At 38.1% G+C, this 27458-nt stretch overlaps 1 protein-coding gene and 1 non-coding gene across 4 annotated transcripts; one reads left to right on the top strand and one right to left on the bottom strand.

Annotated features, from left to right (window-relative positions):
* Nucleotides 1-2257: 2257 nt before the first annotated feature.
* On the top strand, nucleotides 2258-2329 carry trnaq-uug (transfer RNA glutamine (anticodon UUG)). The gene has a single exon. It is a non-coding gene; the product is annotated as a tRNA-Gln (tRNA).
* Nucleotides 2330-2925: 596 nt separating this feature from the next.
* On the bottom strand, nucleotides 2926-27119 carry tns2b (tensin 2b). Of its 3 annotated transcripts, XM_065272651.2 has the most exons (26): nucleotides 26700-27119; nucleotides 22833-22938; nucleotides 22362-22399; nucleotides 19661-19693; nucleotides 19484-19500; nucleotides 18717-18891; nucleotides 18352-18402; nucleotides 18147-18269; nucleotides 15241-15305; nucleotides 14915-14998; nucleotides 14729-14838; nucleotides 14591-14651; nucleotides 14157-14232; nucleotides 12660-12789; nucleotides 12145-12210; nucleotides 11935-12045; nucleotides 10034-11323; nucleotides 9893-9953; nucleotides 8922-9778; nucleotides 7025-7249; nucleotides 6862-6939; nucleotides 6682-6759; nucleotides 4951-5119; nucleotides 4551-4619; nucleotides 4253-4282; nucleotides 2926-4034 (listed from the first exon to the last, which is right to left on the bottom strand). In XM_065272651.2, the coding sequence occupies exons 1-26, from the start codon at nucleotides 26811-26813 to the stop codon at nucleotides 3890-3892; spliced, it is 4362 nt and encodes a 1453-aa protein (XP_065128723.1). In that variant the 5' UTR covers nucleotides 26814-27119; the 3' UTR covers nucleotides 2926-3889. The 3 variants fall into 3 exon arrangements, with proteins under 3 accessions (XP_065128723.1, XP_073671322.1, XP_065120917.2); XM_073815221.1 differs by lacking the exon at nucleotides 4253-4282; XM_065264845.2 differs by lacking the exons at nucleotides 22362-22399; nucleotides 22833-22938; nucleotides 26700-27119 and adding an exon at nucleotides 20824-20901.
* Nucleotides 27120-27458: the final 339 nt, after the last annotated feature.

The raw sequence follows: 27458 nt of genomic DNA, 5'->3' as shown, positions 1-27458 counted from the left end.
AAATATATAGCCTGGGTGCCAGCCGATCTTAGCCCCGCCCACAACATTTTGAGGAACGGGAAGATCGGTCTGGAGTTTCACCGTTGAGTTGCTACTATGCTCGACCCAAAGCTGGTCGAACCAATCAAATTGTCAGGGCGGGCTTTATATGATGATGGACAGATGATCAGTAACGTAAATCAACCACGTCACCAAAGAGCGCGTGTGTTGAATCTGTTGTTTACAACGAAATGGCTGCCGCGGTAGAAATCAGATGTGTGGACTCTGACATTGAGTCTGTTCTAAAAGATATCGACAGAGCATTGATTTTAAAAGAGGAACAGAGAAACGCGAGCAAGGCATTTGTTGATGTTTTTGCCGTCCTACGGGATTCGACAAAAGTTGTCGCACTTATGAAAGATCAAGTTAAAGAAGCAACTAAAATGGGTATCACGGCGATGCAACTCGGTGTGCACGACGAGATGGATATAACAAGCAAACGTAATGGGTATCGTCGTGGATGAAGTTCAACTAATGTACAAATGGTAAGAGATAGTCTTACTGTATGACTTAATGTGATATAAATGAAATGTTGTAAACATAGTAGGTGTTGATGTACGTTCGCAAACTCAGACTTGTAGTGTGTGTCGTAGCGAAATAACTAGCAGTTCGGTCAAGCTGCAAATACGTCATTTCAACATACGTCTCACACCCCGTTGCTCTGATTGGTCGTAGGTCTATCCAATTGAGTGCAGAGGCATTTTTCGGTTGAGACACGCCTCATAATTATAGCTCAATGGAGCGGTATCAGACTCAAATTCTGACTAGAATTGAGTATGACAACGTCAGGCTAAGAAATATATATATTTTCACTTTCATTGTGACTTTAAACAGCCACTTTCTTGCCCTCATTTGTGCGTCACGTGACTAAAAACCGGTTACGTACAATTTTCTACAGTGTTTACTGTCTGTGTATTTATATACATACATGTGTGTATGGGCAGTCATGCCGATTTCTGAACAGTAATAATTGAAAAATGGCGAATAATGGGTCAAAGAAAACTTGTGGAGACTTGAGAGTTGACGGAAGTAAACGACGCTGGGAGAATGGCCTCTCTTAGGTGTCCCATGCCTGTTTACGTCGATCTCGCTCTGGAATTATGGAGGAGCATTATTTAATAAGAAGTAATGCTTCGCAGCCTACCTTCACTGGAAACATCAACAGAGATACAGAAAAAGACAACGCTAAATAATGTGGGAAAACGTTTACTGATGACGGACCTTGTTTTTTGCTTCAAAAGAAATTTGCTCCGTGTTTACCCAAAAGATCCCTCATGATAGCTGTCAGCATTTTTCAAAAGCCTAAGCGAAAGATACTGCTTGCATTTGATTTTACAAACCTTTGTTCTTCTTTTCAGCTTTCATTTCCTCCTATGTACAAAATGTTCTGATGGTGAGATGATGTAACAGGTCCTGACCTCTGATAATTCAAAGATCACTATGGAATGTGCTAGGAAACAGTTGGTACTTCGTTGTAGGTTAAAGTTCAAAAGCAGGCAGCCAATCGGAAACCTGTATGAAAATAAAAACATGCTTTTTAGATATAGTTGGGATATTAGATTATTTTGTACACAAAAAGCAAAGTTATGATATTGATTGATAAAGATACTACATATAAACGTAATTGACGTTAATTCACTAGTCATGTACCTGATTCAGTAAGTATCTAACTACAATGTGAAGGATTAGTTGAAAGCTACATGTTAACACAGCAATAAAAAGCAGTAAAATTTCACTGAGTGAATTTGCGAGAAACTAAAGAAGAAAACTAAATATTGTTTTTAACCCGAACACCGACCTTGTTATTGAGTTCCATCAGCTCTGATGTTCTTGTCATAATTTAATAAATAAATTACATTGTCAGTAGCCTAGTACACCATGCACTATAAAGGTCAACTTATTCCACAATAATAATAAACATAATGAAAGACAAACTATTACGTGTACTATAAAGCAATAAATTACACCGAAGAAAGTGTAACGTTACTACAGTTTCAAAGGCACGAGAGCTTGACGTGAAGCTATCTAGGACAAACACTCTCCACGCTTGAAACGAAGCATATTTATACTAACCTAAATTCACAAGCACATATTTAATATGAAACCAGTAACTATATCGCCACAGATGACATATAACTACTAATAATAATACAAATCGTTTTTTTATCGCATATCACAGAACGAATAATTGCCCTTATTTCACTTCACGCGGCAGCGCGGTCCCATGGTGTAATGGTTAGCACTCTGGACTTTGAATCCAGCGATCCGAGTTCAAATCTCGGTGGGACCTCGTCCTTTTGAAAATGCTTAAAAAGCCACCGTAGTCGAAGATTGAAATCAAATGGACTATTGTGTTCCGTAAACAGATACAAGACAAAACATAAGCGGAAGGACATTCTCTCAATACAAGTAATTCAAAGCGTGTGGTTCATCTGCGTAAACAAAGCAAACGACGTCCCTTCAGGAAGCAATCAGTATGTTCATCCTTATTAGAAAAGGAAAACTTATTAGTAAGAGGGCTGTTTTTTGATATGGTAAAGTCATTTAAACTTAAGACAGTAACATAAATATTAGACAACACATGTCAGTACAATCAAAATATAATGTAATCAAGATCAGATGACTTAATGTGCAGTTTAAAATTACTATCCACAATCTCTATGCAAGAAACTCTAGTGACTGTTGAAAAAGTCAATATTTCAACAACAAAACGATAAGTATCGTTTATAATATTTCTGAAGGTCATTGTTCTTAATGTCTCACGTTTCACAACAATATGTAGGCTATATCTAAAAATAATTATTTTGTGCATTAACTGTATGCAATAAAAATGTTCGTCATTACAGCACCATATAGTGTGGTGAAAGAAGCCACATGAAACAAGAGTATTTTAATGGCTTTATTTATAATGGTTTTTAAATAATAGGAACATTTTGATAACAAACCACACCAAAGCAAAATATGGAATGCTTTCCTTGTCGGTGCTTAACAAGAAAGACTGAACATGAGGTCATTAGCCATTAAGAACCTTAATCTAGACATGTTCAATCAAGTAATCAACCTGATGCACAAGAGAAAATCCTATGTGCAAAGGGCACCCAGGGATACAAAGACTGGGACATGATTCACTTGTAATAAAGCTTTTTTAATAAAAGAGTTTGAAACTTTAAAAGAAAATGTAACCATAAGGACATCATTACTGCAAACCTTTATTAAATACCTGTAAATCAGAAATAGAAATGGGGACTTTTAATATTTTTCATTTTCATCGTTAATGTATCATATAATTATACCATAAAGTATGAATGTAAAAACGCCCCAGTTTAAAATATGATTTAACATTATGTAAAAGCCCTTTCAATAGAAAACAAACAACCAAAACAAACCTAAATTTTCTGACTGTTTAAATAAAACAACTGTACGAATGTTATGACAAAATGAAATTGCAATGAAAATATAAGCAGAATAATGATAATAATAATTTACATCCTGAGTGGTCTCTCTCTCTCTATAATTTTTTATCCATTAATTTACATATTTTATTACCTAGATTTATTTTAATAGAAATGTCCCTGCTCGTTGTTTGTCTAATAAAATGTTTTTAATTCATAAAAAGCCTACAAAACAATACTTATTTGTTAATGCTTAGTAATTTTAACACTTTTAATCTCATTGGGCCTGTGCAATATGTGTACAATTGTAAGAGATTTAAAAAATAATCTGCATACGGCGTTGTCATTTAAAGTCATTTTTTGTGTACATTGATCATAAAAAATCCTCTCATTTTGTATATAAACCAACACTGATTTTTTCCCCCAAAATTTCCTATTTTCTGTTTTCCTCTTCTCCATCATTTTCGCAGCTGTTGAGGTCCCAGCATGACTTTATTGATGAAGTTCACAATGGCTGTGGCTGGCTGCTCTGGGTCAAGCTCTGCAAATAAGTGACACACGTTTCCCAAACCACCACTGCGCCTTGCAATGAATCCAAACATTCTAAAAAAAAATTTAAAACAAGAAATAAATGAATAGAGGCCATGAAAGATCATTATATTAGGATTGGCTCTCTTATTGTATTTAAATTAGCATGATCTTTGATATATACTTGTTCTAAATTGCGCAGAAACAAATACATGTCTCTTGCTGACAAATATGCAATATTTTTGGAATTATACAACTGACATAAGAAAGAGAATAGAGTGTTGTATACTTACTTGTGGGATGTGTTATCAGCATCAATCCACCTGGCGCAGACAAATACAAACACACATACTGACTAAGCAACATGTACAAGCAAAGCAAGCAAGATAGGAACATAAAAGAGGGCAGGAAAAACATCTAAAGGCACATTGACGGACCTATCAGCATAAGAGGCAAACCTAAAATGTTCTTCACACTGATCTCAAAAACACAATGCTTGTGTAGCCATTCAATATAGGGTAGAAGGGATTCGCATTGTCTAGTCTTATACTTTTTTCAGCTTTTTAATGTTTGTGTACTCTTACAATTTACCTTTGATCTTGTGGATCCACACTGCTGAAAGTCACGCTATGAATAGGGTAATGCCGCCTGAAAAACAAGCTAAAGAGCAAAAGAAAAAGAGAAAGATGATATGGTTTAGATGCGCATGTGTTTTTCTTTCAAGGAGATGGAAAGTATACGAAAATAAGGAGTGTTTTTAATCACTTTTCAATTTTATAATATATCAGATTGTCTTAGCTATAGCCTTAAAGGCATGTAGTTTACTTGAAAGTCTAAAAGAAGTAACACTAATTACAAATCTGGAAAATCATGCTGAAAATATGCCTGGAGAATGATAACAGAATGATAATCAGCCATGAGTTAACAATACAAGCTGATTCGCCTGGCCATCTGTAAGTGTTATTCAATGTGGGTGTTTTTGTCTGTGTACCGGCGCTGATTATCAGTGAGGGTGATGCCCTGTGTGGACACTTTGAAGTGGACAACTGTTGGTGAAGAACGACACCCCTGGGTCAAAGTGCACTTGGTTGCCTTGGAGACTGCTTGCGGGCCAGTCAAAGATTCGGTTTCCACAGAGTTTAGGTAGAGAACGTTACAAGCTGTCGATGAGAGGGAGATGGTAAACAAAAATGAATCAGAAAAAGGTACCAAAGTTTTGATAACTCAAAATATACATATTGGTACCTCAACTATACACTCACCTAAAGGATTATTAGGAACACCATACTAATACTGTGTTTGACCCCATTTCGCCTTCAGAACTGCCTTAATTCTACGTGGCATTGATTCAACAAGGTGCTGAAAGCATTCTTTAGAAATGTTGGCCCATATTGATAGGATAGCATCTTACAGTTGATGGAGATTTGTGGGATGCACATCCAGGGCACGAAGCTTCCGTTCCACCACATCCCAAAGATGCTTTATTGGGTTGAGATCTGGTGACTGTGGGGCCATTTTAGTACAGTGAACTCATTGTCATGTCCAAGAAACCAATTTGAAATTATTCGAACTTTGTGACATGGTGAATTATCCTGCTGGAAGTAGCCATTAGAGGATGGTTACATGGTGGTCATAAAGGGTTGGACATGGTCAGAAACAATGCTTAGGTAGGCCGTGGCATTTAAACGATGCCCAATTGGCACTAAGGGGCCTAAAGTGTGCAAAGAAATCATCCCCCACACCATTACACCACCAGCCTGCACATTGGTAACAAGGCATGATGGATCCATGTTCTCATTCTGTTTACGCCAAATTCTGACTCTACCATCTGAACAGAACTCAAGACTCATCAGACCAGGCAACATTTTTCCAGTCTTCAACTGTCCAATTTTGGTGAGCTCATGCAAACTGTAGCCTTTTTTCCTCTTTGTAGTGGAGATGAGTGGTACCCAATGGGGTCTTCTGCTGCTGTAGCCCATCCGCCTCAAGGTTGTGCATGTTGTGGCTTCAAAAATGCTTTGCTGCATACCTTGGTTGTAACGAGTGGTTATTTCAGTCAAAGTTGCTCTTCTATCAGCTTGAATCAGTTGCCCCATTCTCCTCTGACCTCTAGAATCAACAAGACATTTTGGCCCACAGGACTGCTGCCTACTGGATGTTTTTCCCTTTTCACACCATTCTTTGTAAACCCTAGAAATGGTTGTGTTTGAAAATCCCAGTAACTGAGCAGATTGTGAAATACTCAGACCGGTCCGTCTGAGTATTTGACAATCAACCATGCTACCAACAACCATGCTACGGTCAAAATTGCTTAAATCACCTTTCTTTCCCATTCTGACATTCAGTTTGGAGTTCACGAGATTGTCTTGACCAGGACCATACCCCTAAATGCATTGAAGCAACTGCCATGTGATTGGTTGATTAGATAATTGCATTAATGAGAAATTGAACAGGTGTTCCTAATAATCCTTTAGGTGAATGTACATATATGTACCTTAATGGTACAAATTAGGAGCTTTTAAAAGGGTACCTGGGTTCAACATGGATTCAATTTCCAGGGAACACAGATATAATGATATATGTATTGCTTTGGATAAAACTGCCAAATTGCATAACAATAAATGAACATATAAATTATTTACACAAAAACTTTATTTTTCCCTGCACACAAAAAAAAGTGTAAACAATGTACTCAACATAAAAACATAGCACGTGTTTTTACCTGCCCCCTGTTTTAAGAGGTCTGCAGCTGTGCTGGTGTTAGTACCACTGTGCAATTCCTGTAACTCCCCAACAAGATCTGAAACACACACACACACATCCGTCAGTTATTACACACTAAAAATGTACATATGATGCATTGTCGTGGTTGATACATGTTAACAGCAACTGTGTCTATCACCTTTATCTGGAATACGCAGTACACATGGAAGAGACACGGGTGTGATGGAGTGATGATACACCAAAGCAGACAAGGAGCCTGTGAGGAGAGAAATTAATCTAGATCAGATCAGAAGAGGGCGCTATTTTGAACACAGAGTAGCACAAAATCTTTCTTCTCTCACCAAAATACGTCTCATTCTGGCAGCCTTTGATCTTCACCCCTTTTGCCCCGCTCTCGATCAGGAAGTGCCTAACCAGTTGCTCCTGTGTGTTGCCCATCTCACCATGGTTACTAGCGTGGGCTGGAGGTGTGGCGACTTTGAGGGCCAATCCATATGCGCCTTGGAAAGAATTACTATCCCTGATGAGGAAGCAGCCAGGCTCTTTATCCTTTAATACTGCGATAGCTAAAAATGGAGAGATGTATAACTCGGTTAACTTCAGCAACAGAGCAATACAAGTAGACTCATTCCAACTTGTACTAAATTTGACACCATAATGCGGGGGTGCTCACCTAGACATTGCTAGTGTTTTGGTTGCTAGGGAGTTGCTAGGGTGTTTTGGGTAGGTGGTCATTTATTAAGTCCAAAAAAGCTCACCCTTGAATGTCTATGATATATTTAGTCCTTTGATTTAATGTTAGTGAAATGTTTTGCTCTTTTTATCATTGGTTGGGGTAAATCATTATTTTGGTGGCTTGGAAAGTCTGTGAAAACCCAGGTAAAGTCATTTTTGTGTTTCACAGTTTTATACATAAAATCATCCTACGTAAAGTACATTTGGTCAAAATATAACCTTGATATCATAGGTGGAGTTTGGGGGGCAAGGGGGAACTTCCCCCCCAGACCGGAGCCAATTATGATTTTGTCTGAGCTATTAAAGGATTAGTACATTTTCTTTAAATAGTTTTAGAGAATAGTTTTAAAAGCAGAAGAAAGACATGTAGAAACTAGGGATGCACCGATACCACTTTTTTGGAATACGAGTACGAGTACTTGCTTTTCAGTACTTGCCGATACCGAGTACTTGAAAAACATGATTTAAATTTACAGGTAACAGCTTTAGTCATTTAATTTACCAAAAAAACAAGGGACTAGTTTTCCAGTTTGTTGTAAACTCTGCCTCTTTGGACAACACAAGAGGCATTAACCCCTTACACGCCGCTCAAACATAGACATTTCTCAGACCGTGGTAAATGGTAATGGTAAATGGACTGCATTTATATAGCGCTTTCATAGACCAATGGCCATCCAAAGCGCTTTACAATTTTGCCTCACATTCACCCATTCACTCACACATCCATACACCGACGGCGGTGTCAGCCATGCAAGGCGCCATCCAGCTCGTCGGGAGCAGCTGGGGTTAGGTGTCTTGCTCAAGGACACCTCGACACTTGGTCAGGTGGAGCCGGGGATTGAACCACCAACCTTCCTTTGTAGACAACCTACATGAACCACTAGGCCACTGGCGCCCCTGGTATCGATCCCAGGTATCGGGGGACTTTAAACAAGTACGAGTACTTTAGAAAATGTGGTATCGAGGCCGTAACAAGTATCGTTATCGGTGCATCCCTAGTAGAAACCAATACATAAAAGTACATCATAACATAAATTACATCCTAATGCAAACCCCAAAACTAACCCTAACCCCAAGCAACAATGATTTTAAAATAGAAAAAAACAATAAGAAAACAATAGATAAAATGACACGAGAAATCCATGAGAGTGACACGGAAAAGACATCCATGGTCCTGTCACAGAAAAAAGCTGAATTCCGTGACATGGTCACGGATAAAGTGATCAAATTTTGATCAGATTTCCATGAGATCATGTTTTAATAGGTAGACTGAGTTACCTAATGTTAAAATAGTTTTAATACAAAAACCATATTTTAAAAAACATGCTGCTGCAGTCTCTAGCTAATTTTAAAACTCGCAGTCCCCCCAATAAGGAAACTCCGCCTTTGCTTGATATCTATAATACTGACTGTGTAAGGCCACTTCAATTATTAAAGGGTTAAAGCCCAATCCCTAAGTTTAAGTAATAGTAAACAAAATAATAAATATTCATATATGCTCACCCTGGTCTCTAGAGATGCCAGGTTTGTACCAATACTTGGAACTATCTTGGACAAACTTGGAGGTGAGTCGGTTTTCCGGTTCCTCCACTCCATTAGAGGGGGATACTTTGCGTTTAGTTGTAGAAGGCAATTCATTGGCAGTAGGTGAGAGGGACACATGGAACTGGCTAGAAGAATCAGTAAGTTGTGCATCAGATATCAACGAGGCTGTGCCACTGCAATCAGACACATTTTGAAGGGTGCATGTGCGTTGTTTTTCAGGAAGAGGAGGTTGAGGTAAGGATGCAGGGATGGTGACAGCAATGTAGCCTGAATATGGTACATGAGGCACAGTCAGAAGAGGGTAGCCATATGCTTTAGGAAATGAGGGTGTGATGTAGCCGTCAGGGTCAGGAGTCACGGCTGTCGGGTCACTGTTGCTGATTTCCTCATTGGATGAATTACAGTCAGTCAATGGTGTCAAGCTTTGCCTTTCAACATTGAATGTAAGTAGTTCAGAGGCAGAGCTTGTCTCTGAAGAGCAAACATTTAGTTGAGAACTCAAGGTCGAAGTATCTACTTTATCTTCATCTATCTCCAGGTTGCTGAGGCGGCTGGGGTTCTGTGTTTGTACCTGCACCTCTACCATCTTGGATGTGAGGTCAGGGATGGGGCAGGATGGTGGGTCGTTGATAAAAGCTGTGTTAGGTTCTGTGATAGACTCCCTGATAGATGTTTTCTTAACCTCAGAACTGTACTGTGGTTCTGACTTTTCTTTTGCCCCATTGATGGCAGGGACAACAGTGATCAGAGACCCAGGGAAGGTGTGACTCTCTTGGGTTGTGCTTCTTACAGGATCTCCAACTTCCAATGGTCCGCTGTTAAAATACACAGAATTGTTAAAGTTTATTGTACACCAGATTTAACTTTTCATCTCAAATATCCCCACATGAAAGCTACATTAAAGTACTCTTCTTTCATCATAGATTTACCTGCACTGGGTGAAACCCTCAATGTGACTTTTTTCAGCCTCTGAAACCTTAATACCACCATCTGTAAAACACACAAGAGAGTGAAGGAGTGGCAAAGAAATGTAGGAATTAATTATGATGATTACTTCAGGTTGAGATTACCATTTAAAACATGCTGATTCTTCTCAGCCGAGGCATTGACGTGATTGGCTCGTTGTGGGGATGGAGTGAGAGCAAAGGGGGAGGAGTTTGGAGAATGGCTGATGGAGGCGTAACTGGGACTTTCTCTAGGCACTTGTGGAGAGCAAGGACAGGGTGGATGAGGGCTGTGGTACCCACTGCTTTGAGGGCTGGGATATGGACTCAGTGTGGGAACATGTTCAGGTTGTGTGTCCGCGACATACAATGCAAGGTCGTGTTTCGGGACAGTGTGGCAGTGTCCGTATGATGACATCATTGGTGAAACCATTTTGCGGCGCCAGAAGTCGGCCTCTTGAACTCCTTCCCAATGAGTCTCTGTCCTTCCATCCCTCCAGTGCATAGGCCCCTCCCTCCTAAACCCAAATTCTGTCTCTCGAAGACCACCTAATTCTCTTTCTCGTAAAGAGTGAAGAGCGACATCCTCTCGCAAGCGGGAACAATCCCTGCAAGAGCAAGATGTTGGGGAGCTAAAATGGAGCTCTCGGTAGGGACTGGAGAGCAATGATTGGTTGGGTGTTAGAGATGGTAACATGTGGGTGTGGCCCTGTGAAAGGGCGGAGCAATAAAACAAAGGACACGCCTCCCCAGAGAAATACGTGCGTGTTTGTGGAGGAAGTGTGTGGGAATGGGATGACTGGGGGGAGTGGGTAAGTGTAGAGTGTGTGTGGGATTCTTGTAGAGGGTATGGGTACAGGTGTCTGATCGGTTCTGTGTAGGGATGGTGCAAACAGCGCCCTCTCTCCCACAAAAGATCCGGCTGGGATACGCACAGATCTCGTGCTGACACTTGTGTTGTTCGGCTACAGGGAAGTGTGTGATGTTTAGGATGGTGTGTTTGGGCAAGTGCGTGTGGATTGGTCGGATCAGGGCCGCAGAATGAATGAGTGTGGGAATACGGATGACCACAACAAGGTTGAACCGGACGTTCTGGTCGGAGAGGAGAGCAGTCGCCATCGTCCAGTATTGCTGTTTCTCTGTGTTTGTCCTTCTCGCTTTTATCCCTCTCAGCACGAGAAGGAAGTGGAGATTGGGACTGCAATGGTGCAGAGGGGTGAGTTGTGTCTGTGCTTGGTGGTGACAAAGGCTGAATGGAAAGATGAACTGGAGGAGCAGACCCGGAATGACTGGGCGTGGAGTGTGTGGAGGATTTTATGGAGGGTGTGCAACCGTTAGGACTTGACCCCGGAGCACGCCGTTTTTTCACCTGAGCGTACAGACTACCATCCAAAGGCCCACGTGTGTGACAGATATCTACATTTTAAGAAGAAATGCATAAGAATTATGAATCATCATCTTGGTTTTAATGTGACCCTGCCTGTGAAAATCCAGCTAGTCAATCACTTAATTTATGTCATAATTAGATTAAAGGTGCAATGTGTAACTTTTAGGAAAATCTCTTGACAGTAATGCAATATAATATACATAACTATATTATCAGTGTTTTATAAAGACCTTACATAATTAACTGTATTGTTTTTATTACCTTATAATGAGCCGTTTTTATCTACATACACCGCAGATCCTCTTACATGGAAGTCACTGCTATGTTTCCACAGTATCCCTAAATGGACAAACTGCCATATAAAGCTCGCTTCGTCCCTATGTTGTCTCAGATGATGACATATTTGTCCTGTGGCAGCTACCGTAGCTTCTCTTTGCGTTTCGCAAATTGAGGTTGGTTGCAATTCGCAATCTCACAGCTAGATGCTGCTAAAACCCCACATTACACCTTTAAGACTAGCCTGGATTTCACAGACAGGGTCACATGGACAAATAAGTTGGGTTAAGCTAACACTTAGTGTACAGCACTGGATTGAATCTGCGTGAAGTGTGTGTTTTGTGCTGAATCTGGGTGAACATACTCTCAATGCTGTCTTGATGATGAAGGTTAAAGTTCTCATACGAGTCCCAGCGCACGATAGGATCTGCAGAGCCTTGATCCACAGATATGCATGGCTCCTTACCCTGCACCTCTGTACTCCACAACACACACACAAACACACACGCAGCATTAAGACAGAGTGAACGGATGGGGTGATAATGGTAAAAGAATGCATCTGATAAATCTTTACCTCTCATCCTCTGCGGTCCAGAAGAGAACAGCAACTCCACTGTGGCATCAGCCGGGAAACGGTCATCTATGCACATACAGATCAGCATCATAATACAGAAACATTTTCTGTGGTTTAAAATAATAGACACAGTGTAAAAGCTAATAAAAAGTGTGTAATGTTTGTAACCAAACCGATTAGAAGCCCCACTGACTTACATAGTATTATTTTTCTTACTATGGATGTCAATTGGGCTTCTGATCGGTTTGGTTTCAAACATTCATCAAAATATATTTCCTTGTGGTAATCAGAACAAAGAAATGCATGCAGGTTTGTAACACCATGAGAGTGAATCAGAAATTTTCATTTTTGGGTGAACTACCCATATATACCCTCAGCATAGTGCATGATTTTGTTACAAGCGAAAATTAACATTGATGTGATTATTATTTTGAGGTATATGTGAAACCCAGCGCATGTGTTCCTCCAAAGTTAAAGGGCAGTTTACACCACTGAGTGTGTGTGTTTGTGTTTACCTGTGCAAGCTTGGTCAAGTTCCCCTTTGCCAAAGGAAAGCTGAGATCCATGGACGTTACAGGTGTGAAACTGAACCCTGAACACACATTCTCTCTTACACGAACCCGAGTGCCATTGAAAACACTTCACCTAATTACAGACAGAATAAGAGAAATGTTTGTTTAGGGTAATTTTGGTCTTATTATACACTGAACAATTGAAGAGCTCAGATGCAAAACCCTCTAAGTGCGTCTGACATGTTTTCTTGTAAATGAGCATATTTTATATCAGACTTCTCAAAGATTCTGCAACAAACTAGTGTTTCTTAATGACCTTTTAGGCAAAGGTATTTGATGAACGTATAATATGTGTCAAAAGCATTCGGTTAAAGGGGGCATGGCATGACAATCTGACTTTTTCCATGTTAAAGTGCTATGATTGGGTCCCCAGTGCTTCTATCAACCTAGAAATTGTGAAAAAGATCAACCCAGTCACTTAGTTTTGGTAAACCATTCTCTACAAGCATGTGAAAAAACAGGTTGTTGAAATGTGGCTCTCCTTATGATGTCATAAGGAGCTCTTATTATAATAATACCACCCCTTAATCTGCACTATCCAACCACAGCACTGCCATTTAGTGCAGAGAGAAAGAGAGAAAAATATTCACAGCACAATTGAGTTTAATTTTCACCAAACCACCATCATTGTGATCAGTGTTTGCACTTCATTCGCTCATTTGCATTTTAAAGGACACACCCCAAATGGCACATTTTTGCACACACCTACAAAGTGGCAATTTTAACATGCTATAATAAATTATCTATATGGTATTTTGAGCTAAAACTTCATATATGTGAACTGGGGAAACCAAGGATTTATATGACATTTAAAAAAAGTCTGGTGACATTTCAAATTTTTGAAGGCAGTGGCATTTAGAGGCTTTTGCATCTGAGGTCCTCAATTGTATTATGTGTAGTAGGAGTTCAGTAGTAAGCCACCCAGCCAGAATATCCTTGCAACTACTAAGCAGTAGCGGCCGGTGAATTCTTTATCGAGGGCGCACGATGCAAAGCTCGTCACAACATGTATTTAGCCTATCATGTGTGTGGCTCGTCATTTCAAAATATGTGTTCTGCGCATCATGTGCATCACGTGTCATGTCAAAATAAGTGCCTGCTGCAGACGTTTCAAAGAGGTTTATGATAAAAAAGACGCTCACGTTTGACACATACTCGCTTAATTTCATAAGTAACAGTGTTTAGTGTTTAGTGGGTGTCTTGCGAGTATTTTGTGAACGTGAGCTTCTCTTTTATCATAAACCCTTTTGACGCGTGTGCAGTAGGCACGTATTTTGAAATGACGTAGGATGCACATGCTTCACATGATGCAGCTAACACATATTTTGAATTCGAGCCCCTCGGAAGAGAAGTGCGGGCCGCCACTGCTACTAAGAAAAAGCTGTAGTTTAATTATGTAGTTTAAATATCTAACATTTTTCTCTTAATAAAGTGTCTTACCATGATGTCTCCTTTCAGCAGCAGACCTGGTTCAATTTTCATACAGAGCATCTTACTGTTAGGGTCTTGAACATCACTGCAACACACACATGCAACAAATACTTTCATCATTAAAATACCCAAAGTGCTTTAATGCTTTACCCATGAGAATTCAGTCTAAGACCTCAGTGTTGCTATAGCACCATGCTCTACCACATACCAGACATACTGTATATATTTTATTTAAAATTAGTGGGAAGAAAAGCGTTCACAGAACTGGGACATACACCAGCATACCTCAGCAGCACAATATGCCAGAGTATTTAAATTTTTTCATTTAGCTGTAACTTTTATCCAAAGCAACTTACAAATGAGCACCTGTGCCAACTGTCAGGGCACGGCAGCTCAGATTGAAATTCTATAACTAACTATATGACTATAACTAAAGCACTTACTATTTTCCGGAAGAATAAACCAACTGCAATGACTGATAGATCTTGAGGAAGGGAGAGTAACCTGTAAAATGCGATATAGGTTATATGATGCTGCTATATAAGTGCTGATTCGTGTTGCGTGTTCATGTTTTTGTGTACCTCCTTCTTGGTAGTTGGGCAAAGCTGGAATATGAACTTTATGCAGGAACAGAGGTGAGTTGTTCATCTTTATTGCACCCGAGAGAAGACCAGCAAAGTAATATATATACCTGTAATACATTGGGAGATCATCACAACCATGCAAGAACATGTCATTTTAAAACATGCATTAAAGCTTGGTTGTACCTGTTTTGAGATGGAAGAAGGGAGGGAGGGATTTTATCTTCACAGAATTTCCTCATAGCAACTGTGGAGAGAGCCTGTTCTGCCCTGCACACAAACACATCTATTATACAGCAGCAAGTCATTTAAATCATAAATAATACGAATAAAATGCCACTATATTTATGCATTTAGAAGACACATGGATCAAGAGACTTATAATGCATATGATATTAGTGTAATATGCTCTACAAGTTTATTCAGTCTATCATCATTAATAGATAATCACATTATTATATAAGATAGAAATCGATTTCGAATTTTCATTATTAGTGCTTTTGTGCAAGTACCCTGCAGATATCTTGCTGTAGTGCATGTAAGCAGCTGCAATGACTCCTATTTTCCCTTTATTTCCCTGAGAAAGTGATAGGTAAAGAGAAAAATAGAGAAGAAAGAAAATATTTATTCAACTGTGGGGACATATTTATCAGTTATATAGCAGGTTACAAGCTTATTATCATTCCAGCCATACACACATGAATAGTAAAAAAAATGTCGTTTTGCTTTGACTTACAGACAGGACAAAAGCTAGAAATAAAAAAAATATAGACAATAAAAAGATAATAATAATAATAATAAACAATTATAATGATATTTTGATTTTGCTTTTGTTTCCTCTTTTTTTTTCTTCCAAAGAATGCATTAAAATAATGTAAAATTGGTCTCTGATATCTAGAAGGTATGCAAAAATTATCCCGAAATGGTTTTACATGTCCATTTGCAACCCTAGGATTTGTCCCCAGAATTAAATGGTTATTTTATTACCTTATTTGAAAGAGTCCTGAATAATAATGTTGAGCTCTGCTCTGATTGGCTGTTTAACAGAGCAGCTCCTTCAGTAGCTCTGTGTGTGTGTTTAAACAGACCTTGGGCCCTATCTTGCACCCAGCGCAATTTACTTTGTCAGTGACGCATGTATCATTCGTATTTTGCACCGGCGCACAGCGGGGTTTTCCCTCCACAAACGCACGTCGGCAAACTAGGGAATGAACTTGCGCTCCCTGGGCGGTTCAGCGCAAAAAAGGAGGCGTATTCCAGCACAAACCATCCCTGATGCTATTTTCCAGTTTCAAAAAACAATTGCGCCACTGACCAAAAAAAACTAGTCTAAAGTCAGTGGCGCGTTGCGCGTTGTTCATTATGCTATTTTAAGGGCGCATGCTTGACCATAATGTATAGCGTGCACAACGCGCACACACTTTGCTTATCTAATCTACACAGATGCAACAGTTATTTTTGCAAATCATAAATTGTTACAATAAAAAATATTAATACACGAGATAAGGGAAATCATTGTGTTGAGCACTGTGGTGATAGTTTTTATTTATTGTGTGGCGGCGTTAAAAAATTCTCATGCAAATAACGATTAAAATATTTTCATAAGTTTGTTGTGTGGCTGTATTCTGTTTATTTTATGTAAATAATAATTAAAATGTTTTCATAAGAAACCTTAATGTATGTGAACTGGATTTGTAAGTGTACTTTGGGGTTGGACTGCTTGCGTTTCTTGGGTCCGATCTCAAAGCCCCCATACCGCCTTTAACACTTTTAGCGGTGAGGGTGGACGCAGCGATGTCCTCTGCTGGCGTCAGGTTCTGTGTAGAGGCAGATCCACCTCCCGTTACACGGCGTGCCCGATTTATGCTGGCAAGCTTGGGATTCCCCCGTCTCCTGTTTCATTGTAGCGCTGGCGCAACGTCCTGGGGATGCCAGCTGATTAGACAATTGTGGCTATTTCCTCCCACGCCTGTTTGACCGACGCTGATTTGGGCAGGTTTCTCCCATCCCCATACAAAACAACTTCTCTGTCTTTGACTGCTCTTACTAGAACGTCAGTCTCCTTGGCTGTGAACCGCTCCTGGTGTGTGCCTGGTAAATCGGTCATAATAATAGCAACCCGCCATGGAACTTGCGCACTTGCGTTTAAAGGGAATGTTGGATAGCGTTCTGATTGGTTTATTTGAGGTTACGCCCAAACCACACCTATGAATATTGATTTGTGCCTGGCGCAAGAGTTATTTCTCCCGCCGGGAAAATAGCAACAGCGCCCAAGATCCGCCCCACAAAGTCACTTGCCTTTTGCGCTTCACACTTGCATTTCAGATCGTTAAAATAGGGCCCCTTATGTTTCAGAGTAATATATGAAATTCGAGGAATATTAAATCGTTTGGAGATTTTTAATGGATGTTTCTGAGTGGTAAGTTTGTGATTTTTTAGTATGGACCTGCAAAACTTCAACCTATGCGCTAGCATTAACTAGCATATAGCGCTAACTCAGCAGTCACAACTTTGTTTTTAGCATTGTAACAATATTGTATTTAATTTAATGTATAATTTAATGTTGGGGGCGTACTTTTCGACTGTAACGTTGGTGGTATGTTGAGATTAGCCTGTTTTCTAGCAGTCTTTTGCATGCAAAAATTTTACATAAGAAGGTGGAAACAATCGTGTTAAAGGCTCACGATATGTCATTATAATGTACAGACCTCTTTATATTCCTACACAGTCTCATTTAGATGTGTATAAATAGCACAAAATGTGAAAACTTGTGCAATGCATACACCAAATTCCAATTGGCAAGCATATGATACGCCAGTCCTTCCTGTTCACTTAATACGAAGCATCTTTTTTTTTTTTTTTTTTATGTATTGGTTTCTCAATTTTTTTCTGTTTTTTTATTTTTGCTTGGATTTGTGTTTAAATTTGAGATTTGCTTTAGGATGTTATTTAATAAACAGGATTCACAATGTTTTTGACTATTTTTAAGCCATGGTCGCTTGGAGTTGGTGTTAGAATAGGGGTTTGGGTTTGGATGACATTTTATGTAACAAAAAGTTGTTCTAACCCCAACCCAAGCGACAATGGTAAAAAAATTGAGAAACCAATACATAAAACGACAAAAAAAGATGCACCGTATTAAGTGAACGGGAAGGACTGGCATATCATATCCACGCCAAATTGGAATTTGCCGTATGTATTGCACGAGTTTTCACACTTTGTGCTATTTATATGTATCTCTATGACTGGGTTGAATATTCATCTATGCCTAGGTAAACACAGTTTTATATTCTACAGCACCTTTAATGCTTGAAAGATTTAGTCACCATTTATTTTAATTGCAGGGAACATAATTCATACTTTTGTGTTCCACATAAAAGCAAAGCCAAAAGTGCAGAATTTTCAAAAGCCTCCTAACCTTGCAGTGCAGTACAACCACGTTTTGGGGGTCAGAGGTAAGCCAGCTGTCCATGGTCTTGCATATAGCGCATATTTTATCGAGGGGCGGGGCATGCAAATCAGGCCACCCAAACTCCTCAATCTGAGAAAGAGAGAGATTTAATTTATGAAAAGTGGAAACAGACTAAAAACATTATCTTTTAGATAAAAGAAGGATGTGATACCTTTGGATTCAGCTTGCAGATGTCATGTCGCTTCTCAGACAGATTTATAAGCTAATAACAAAAATTGAGAGGAGAAGAGTGAAGTATTAAAGTCTCTGTAAAATATTAAATGACTTTGAATGATGGATAAACGCCAAGTAAATAAAAAAGTTATCAAAATCTTGGAAAAATAGGCAGCATTCTCATCGAGCCACCCCGTTTTAGGCCCGCCTAAAAATCCTCAGAAATTGTGAAAAACATTAACCTGCAATACATAGTTTACAGTCTTTGTGGCGTGTTTTTAGCAATACATTTATAATGTTTTCAGAAACAACTTTCAAGATTGACAAAAACGGACAAAGATTTTAAAGAGCAGCGCGACTGACCAAGAACTTATCTTGATGTTTAGATTTCAACATGGCCGCCACTTCTTTGAGGTTGGTGCTGTAACGTTGTTCTTCCAGGTCAGACAGGTAGAGGACAGAGATGATGCGCTCCGTGATGTAGGTCAAGTCGAAGTCATATCGGCTGTCCAATAACCTCTCCATAACACTTTCTATGCTATAGATATACATAGAACATGTAAAGAAAAATGACCCCAAAGGTAATTCACCCAATCAGGATATCTGTATACATATAATATAACCCAATCTTTACATTCATTACAAATAGGGTGCACCGATAAATGCCGATATACACTAATAATACCTGGCTGCTGATAACTATTCTGAACCGCACAGCCGATATTATTCACAGAAATATTTCATGTACTACGGCTTTTGATCAGTAAGTTCTTATCAATATATAATCACTGTTAGTTTGAGTCGTTTATAACATGCATTTGAAAAAGCAACAATCGTCAAACATAATCATTATACATATTCTTTATTATCATGAAAATACCTGAAATGGTCTGAAGAACAGCAATATAAATATATCCTTATATAACCATTTCCTGGAGCTGCGTGTCATATCTGCGTGTGTATGCTTCTGCGTCTACAATGCATATTGAGTTTCTGCACGAGAGCGCCATCTGGCTTTTGGATGTAGCGGCATTTCACCGTAACTCATTGAGAAGTATAGCAAGCATCATCGGCTGATATATCGGTGCACCCCTAATTACAAACATTAGAAAAAATTTCTCTATTCTTACCTGGCAGGGTGGTTCATCTGGTTTGACAATGGGGGTTATAAAACAAGGAGAATGTGAATGAGAGGCATGTATATGTGTTACAAAAATTATTGTTAAATTGCGCTGAGCAATAGTAATTTACTTAAAATCCCAGCTTCATCCTCAATCGTAAGATATTAATATTTACACAGTACTTACTTCATCTGCGGTAGCTTCACATGGGACAGATACCTGGAGAAACAAGAGGAAAAGAGGCCGTAATCATATATTGAAAATCAAACATTTTCAATATACAATCTGTTACTGTAAACATCTTTAAATGGTTTAGGACAGTGGGGGCACACACCAGTATCCTAAACATCCGTTCCCATATTTTGGGGCCGCCGGCTGACTCTCCATTTAAATACATCCTCTCTGTCCTCATTAGGTTATCATCACACCAGGAGACATGTGGTAGTGTTTAACACAGACTGTGTGTGTGTGTGTTGCATACGTGTTTATTTTGCTTCCTTCGCAATTAGCTCAGACATTTTAACATACAGACTCACCTAAATGACTAACACAACATAATTTGCTTTAGGAACAGACATATGTTGATCTGGTATGCATATAAAGAGTGTTTGGAAGTGTTATGACATATAAACAATAATAACGATGAACATCAACTAGGACCACAGACAATGACAAATATCTTACATTCCTGTCCTATGATTATAATAACATACTACATGGTATACATCTTTTATTTGAACATTTAATAATTATATATTTAATGAAAATGTTAATATAGGCATGAAGGTTGACTTGGACAAAGACATGTATAAAAAGCAGCTGACCTCATATAACAGAATGGATGACATGCCTGCTGGCTTTATGAACTATTTTCACAACTCTATTTCAGATTATCCGCTGGCCTGTGCCTTTTCATGACTTTGTACTGTATGTGTTTCTGTGCACAAGTTTTGCTATCTAATAATGTCAACAGACCGGGTGTTACTTTTCTCAAGTAAGATGCAAATCTTCACCACATATTATACTAAAGTTTACAAATTGCAGTTTCTGTTGCAGGAAAACATGTCTTCTATGAGAAAACACACAGGGGTTCATTAACAACATCCTGTTCTGTCAGTTAACAGACTCCCAGACGCACACACACACATTCGTCACATCACACTTTCGATTAAACTAAACAAATATATAAATATTATTTATAATATATAGTCTTATTTTATATTTGCTCCTCTAAATAATTTCCTTTATTTTCCCTCATGACAAACAGCATGAATAATTAATTCATTCCAAATAAAAATAGGAATTGATGTTGCAAAATCAAAAGCACACAAAAATAAAAGTGTCAATACCTTTCTTAGATGAAAGTCCAGTTTTTTAGAGGTCTCGTAACACACACACACTAACAGTCTCTCTTTCTATCCACATTACTCTCTCTCTCACACTCTTTCTCCCTCTCTCGCTCTCTCCCTTTTAAGCATCTGACTCTCTCTCTCTCTCTCTCTTACATAGCCCTTCCTCTCTCTACCTTTGCTTGTCTACCTCTCTCGACCACTGTTTTGTCCCTCATATAAGAGGACTATGACAAAAAAGCTGGGAACCTGGATACCTATAAGGCATAATAGAATAAAAATATAAAAGAGAAATCTTGATAAAGAGAGAATGTGGAAAAGAAGAAGAGAGTGAATGAGAGAGAGAGAACAGCTGTGGCGCGTGGATACATTGGTTTATATCCGTGTGATGTACACTGGCATCCGGTGACTGACTGCAATTTCTATTAATACTAGAGATAACCAGAGATCAGTACTCAGTTTTGTTTTGTTACTATGTTGTAAAATAACATCAATCAATCTCTGATCTTTATCATTTAAATATCTTTTTTTAATATCTTTTTTTAATTCCACATTAAACATTCTGCTGGGTTGTTTCAATGCAGTGGTGGGTTGTTTTAACTCATGGTTGGGTGAACCCAGCATAGGTTTATTTATAACCCAAAATGAATTTAGAGTGCAACTTTTTTTTTTTAAAGGGATAGTGCACACAAAATGAAACTTCTGTCATAATTTATTAACTTTCATGTTGTTACAAACCTGTATATATATATATATTTTTGTTCTGGTGACCACAAAGGAAGTTATTTTGAGGAATGTTTGTAACCTAACCGATCATGAGCCCCACTGACTTCCATAGTAGGAAAAATAATACTATGGAAGTAAATGGGACTCAAGATCAGTCTGGTTTCGAACATGCATCAAAATAACTTATTTTGTGGTCATCAGAACAAACAAACAACATAAGTGAGTAAATGGTGACAGAATTTTATTTTTAGATGAACTATCCCTTTAATTTAATTTGACATTCTTTTTTAGTTTTTCTTTACTTTTAGTTAACAGTTGCGATCAAAAGTTTATATACTCCGTGCAGAATCTGAAAAATGTTGAACAGTTTGGAAGAAGAAGAGGAATTTTGAAAAAGGTGTGTTTTGAATTCAGTCTGCCCTAAAGAAGTTATTTCACATGAGAAAAGTTTACATTAAGATCAGAATAATAACAGAATATATTTATTTAAATAACACAAACCTGATTAAAACAAACCATAATTTTAACCTTAACAGATTCTGCAAGGGGGGTATGTATATGTATATAACTGTATGTGATCTTGAATATTGTATTAAAATGATTTGTATTATATTTGATACTTTATTTGAAAGTACACATGCCAAAATCCACCTAGATCATATGATGCCACATGTCCAGTGTGGGTATAGCCAAAAACAAAGTTCAGCCAAAGTGTATAGTGATCCAGTGAATCCCAAAATAGTAACCAGAACAGTAATTTAAGAGAAAAAAAAGAGAGAGAGAGAGAGAGAGATTATTAAATAATATCTTACCTTTTCCTCACATTTCTTATGTACTGCAGTTTTACACTCTGAAAGGAAAACAATAGTATTGCATTACTTTTGCTAGATTATTATTACACATTATATATAATATACCTATTCAATTTTATTATTGACTTACAAGGCTTTGTTTATGTTGTGGGAAATATAGCTTAATAAATATTGTATGTTCATCATGGTTGTACTGTAAAAAAACGTGTGTGTGGGTTGGTATATGTGGTTAACGGAGAATATGAATAGTGTATAATGACGTTTACCATGCTATAAACTGAATGGCTTAAAAAAACATACTAAATGGTACTTTTTCATAAATTAAAGGTTTTTGTGATGGTTGGGGTCAGAGACTGGGGTAGGTTAGGGGAATAGAATATACAGTATGTACAGTATAAATGCATTGTGTCTATGGATTTGTCCGCGTAAACCACATATACCAACATGTGTGTGTGTGTTTGTTTGTGTCACCTTTGCAGTACATGCAATAGCTGTCGAGGGTTTGTTTGCAGACAGCACATTCATGCCTCTTCTTGAAACTCTTTTCTTTAAACGAGTGTGAACCCATTTTCTCCAACTGCTCAGAATAAGAATAAAATACAGTTTTTTAACTTTACAAAAAAACAAATGAAATGACATTTAATGCAAGAAAATATATATTGAATCAAATGAACAGGGTGAGTAAAATGATTATTTTCTTTCCTGTACACATTCATAAATGTGATAGGTCACACAAATGTATCAGGATTTATGTTATGACTAAAACTAATCACAATAAATTACACTATGTTATATTGTAGCATCTTTGCCATGTGCGGAAACTTACTTTTAACATTTTATCAACCAGTTACTTGCGGACCCTGAGATGCTTCTAAAACAGTTTTGAAGGAGTATACGTCTTATTGGCTGTTCTTTTATTCAAAGTCATATATTTAAACTTTCTGAAAAGGCCTACAACTACAACTATTACAATTGCACAAATATGATATTGTTTACAAAACGAATTTCACATATTTAAACATACAGCTTTACATCAAAAGGTTTTGTGGGTCAGGAGAAACATTTCACTCAAGTGACCCTAAACGTTTGAACTGTAATCAGTCATTTTATTTGTGTAAATATTAAAACACATCTGTTCCTGTGTGTCTAGATATTAAAGGACAATAAGCAAACATGTCCACACGCCCCCAGTCATGGTGAATTCAATCACCCTTACGTACAAATGAAAAGCATGTTTGTTTTAGGGAATAGTAGTATGATGATAGAGCTCTTTATAATGCAACATCCAAATATTACAAATATTAGACAGCTGGATAATTTATTATTTCTCTCCTTAACCTCTAGACCTAATCTTTACAGAACATTTACAGCAATTTTGCATATAATCAAATAATTTGATTAAGACTAACTATCATTAATTACTATGTCAAATGTCCCCACAACCTACATTGTAACGTCACTTAGTTTTGCTGAGAAAAATTAAGTCAACAATGCTGCCACCTAAAGGCTGAAATTGGATTTTTACTGTCCATTCATGTAGCCTACATGAAATGGGTTCATTTATTGCATATACACATGTCCTTTGACTTCTTCTTATGTACAAACCCCTTATAACATATGCTATTAAGAAAAAAAACAAAGACACATAGACAGACAGACAGACAGAGAGAAACAGGCAGAAATACAGACAAAGATAGAAATAAGAAAGACAGACAGACAGACAGAAATAAGAAAGACAGACAGAGAGACAAAGATAGATAGACAGATAGATAGATACAGTAAATAGACAGAAAAAGACTGAGATTAGATAGACAGACAGACAGACAGACAGACAGACAGACAGACAGACAGACAGCAATAAGAAAGACAGACAGAAAGACAAAGATAGATAGACAGATAAATAGATACAGTAGATAGACAGACAGACAGACAGACAGAAATAAAAAAGACAGACAGTGAGAGAGCGACAAAGATAGATAGCCAGATAGATACAGTAGATAGACAGAGAAAGACTGAGATTAGATAGATAGACAGACAGAGAGAGACAGAAAGATAGAAATAAGAAAGACAGACTGACAGAAAGACAGACAGAAATAAGAAGGCAGACAGAGAGAAAAAAAAAGATAGACAGATAGATACAGTAGAGAGACACAAGAAAAAGACTGAGATTATATAGATAGATTGATAGACAGACAGACAGACAGAATTAAGAAAGACAGACAGAAAGACAAAGATTGATAGATACAGTAGATAGACAGACAGACAGACAGACAGATAGACAGACAGACAGACAGACAGACAGACAGACAGACAGGCAGAAATAAGAAATACAGACAGACAGCAATAAGAAAGACACACAAAAAGACAAAGATATATAGACAGATAGATACAGTAGATAGACAGAGAAAGACTGAGATTAGATAGATAGAGAGACAGACAGACAGAGAGAGACAGAAAGACAGAAATAAGAAAGACAGACTGACAGAAAGCCAGCCAGACAGACAGACAGAAATAAGACAGACAGACAGAGAAAAAGAAAGATAGACAGATAGATAGATACAGAGAAAGACTGAAATTAGATAGACAGACAGACAGACAGACAGACAGACAGACAGACAGAAATAAGAAAGACAGACAGAAAGACAAAGATAGATAGGCAGATAGATACAGTAGATAGATAGAGAAGAGTGATATTAGATAGACAGACAGACAGACAGACAGACAGAAATAAGAAAGACAGACAAGAGAGACAAAGATAGATAGATAAAGTAGATAGACAGAGAAGGACTGGGATTTGAAGACAGACAGACAGACAGACAGACAGACAGAAATACGAAAGACAGACATAGAGACAAAGATAGATAGACAAATAGATAGATAAAGTAGATAGACAGAAAAAGACTGAGATTAGATGAAAAATAGATAGACACAGACAGAAAGACAAGCAGAGAAAGAAGGAAAAAAGACAGACAGACAGACAGACCAATATAGATAAACAGATAGATAGATAAATACAGTAAATAGAAAGAAAAAAACTGAGATTAGATGACAGAAAGACAGATAGACAGGCAGGCAGGCAGACAGAAAGACAGACAGATGGATAAATAGATAGACAGAGAAAGACTGAGATTAGAAGATAGATGGACAGACAGACAGGCAGGCAGGCAGGCAGGCAGGCAGATAGAAAGACAGTAATAAGATAGATAGACAGATGAATAAGCCACAAATTTATAGGTTATATAAACAGTAATAGGTAATATGACAGTAAAAGGGGAACAAAGATTTCTCTCTCTCGCTCTCTCTCTCTCTCAGATCTTTTGAAATAGAAGAGTCAAAGGTTTTGGCCTTGATAATCTCTGACACTTCCTGCAGCACATATAAACATTCACACACACATTTACATTCTAGGCAGGAGTAGACGGGAGCAGGTGGGAAGGCTGAGGTATGCTTCTACCGTCCCAGAATTCCACCGTCTATTTATATCCAGTCTTTCAGACTACAGGATCACTAGGAAACGCACGTGTTTGTGTGTGTATATTCTAGCATGTGTGTGATAACGAATATTTGTCAATGACTTAAATGTTTCTTAATACCACACGCGTACAACAAATACAGTAAATACAAATCACAACACATATGTCGTGTGGAAATGTTCACTTAGTCTATTTATGTAAACCTCCAAGGAATTTCATTTTCCACGCTGTAGTTCACAGGGCACATAACATACTAAAGCTGGCCAACTCTAAAAGAGTCAACCTGCCGCCTTATGAGTGACAGAACGACGTTACCATAAGAGCCGGGGCTGTGGGGGTTATGAGAACAAAAGTTTACAATGGTGATCATTTCAGCTAATATTCATTATTAATGTAAAAATATACACTTCATAGTATAATAAATGACATTGGGTTTCAAATGCATGGGCGACATTTCAGTTGGCGACAGGAGTATCAGCTGGTGTGGCATACACTTAATCTGAAAGTATTTAGCATTTTTATAATTATTCATAGCTATTAATTGCATCAGGCAACAGCTATATTTATTCTCTTACATGCAAACTTTTACCTGTCAAAGATATCAAGTTTTTAAGCCTGCATATTTTTCCTCTAAGATCAAGAGTGGTTGAAATAATGGTTAAAAGAAAGAGCCTGCAGATCTTCCAACATATGTGACCCAGACTGTAAAATCCCACCTAAAGTCATTTGTTTCTGTGAAAATATAACCTTGATATCTTTAATATTGGCTGAGAAAAGCCATGACAAAGATTGAAATCATATTCATAATCTAACCTCATAATGATGTGAAACTTTAGACATAAATGTGACACACATACACACACACCTCTGTTAAGCTGAGTATCTCTGCATCCTCTGTGCAGTCTCGTGTTTTTGGTGGGTCTGAGGTTTGGGGATTCCTCTCTTTACCCCACCGTTGTTTACTGAAGACACGTCCCATGTTTTTCCTTCCTTTACTACTTGCTTAGTTCACCTCAGAAATCCTTTCCTTCTGCTCTCTCACTTGCTTAGACCTCGTTTCTTTAAGTTTTCTCTCCAGGTTGCACCAATAAAGCCTTGTTTTATGTTCCCCTTATGTTCAGGAACTCTCCTGATTTTCCTCAATGCCTCGCTGTCCAATTTCAACACTGAATCATTTCTTTCCCACTTTCCTTCACACACATTCTCTCCCTCTCGAGTCTCTCTCGGGGTGTCCTCCCTCGATCTGGCTCTTGCCCCCTCACATGCTCACTATGTAACGCCTTCCTGCGTCTCTCCCGCAGCTGTTTTTGGCAGGTTTACGTCAGACCCTTCCTCTTCTCTGGCACTTAAGCTCTGCTCACCCACTGAGAGTTCATAGAGACACACACAAATACACACCAACAGTACCAATTAGAAGTCTAAGTTCACATTAAAAATATAGCATTGAAAAAGTAATTGAAACTAAGTTTGAAGAGATTAAAGTTTTTTTTATTGAAACATTATAATATTAAATAGTTAAGTCAACATTTAAGTTAACATTTATTTTCTCTATTGAAGCACACAAGATGCTCTTTAAATGATTCTCAGATCATAATGGAATAACATGCTCCTAATTTTTAAAGGT

Source organism: Paramisgurnus dabryanus, chromosome 7, assembly GCF_030506205.2.
Source record: "Paramisgurnus dabryanus chromosome 7, PD_genome_1.1, whole genome shotgun sequence".
NCBI lineage: Eukaryota > Metazoa > Chordata > Actinopteri > Cypriniformes > Cobitidae > Paramisgurnus > Paramisgurnus dabryanus.
This window is presented reverse-complemented; position numbering and strand designations above follow the sequence as displayed.

Bases quoted from the DNA above. Each gene is read 5' to 3' on its own strand.
- tns2b (XM_065272651.2), bottom strand. From the start codon at position 26,813: ATGGGACGTGTCTTCAGTAAACAACGGTGGGGTAAAGAGAGGAATCCC. The intron at 9,779-9,892 runs GTAAATCTATGA...GTATTTTAACAG, and splicing joins GAGGGTTTCACCCAGTGCAG to CGGACCATTGGAAGTTGGAG. The intron at 5,120-6,681 runs GTAAAAACACGT...TCTCATCGACAG, and splicing joins CCTCTTAAAACAGGGGGCAG to CTTGTAACGTTCTCTACCTA.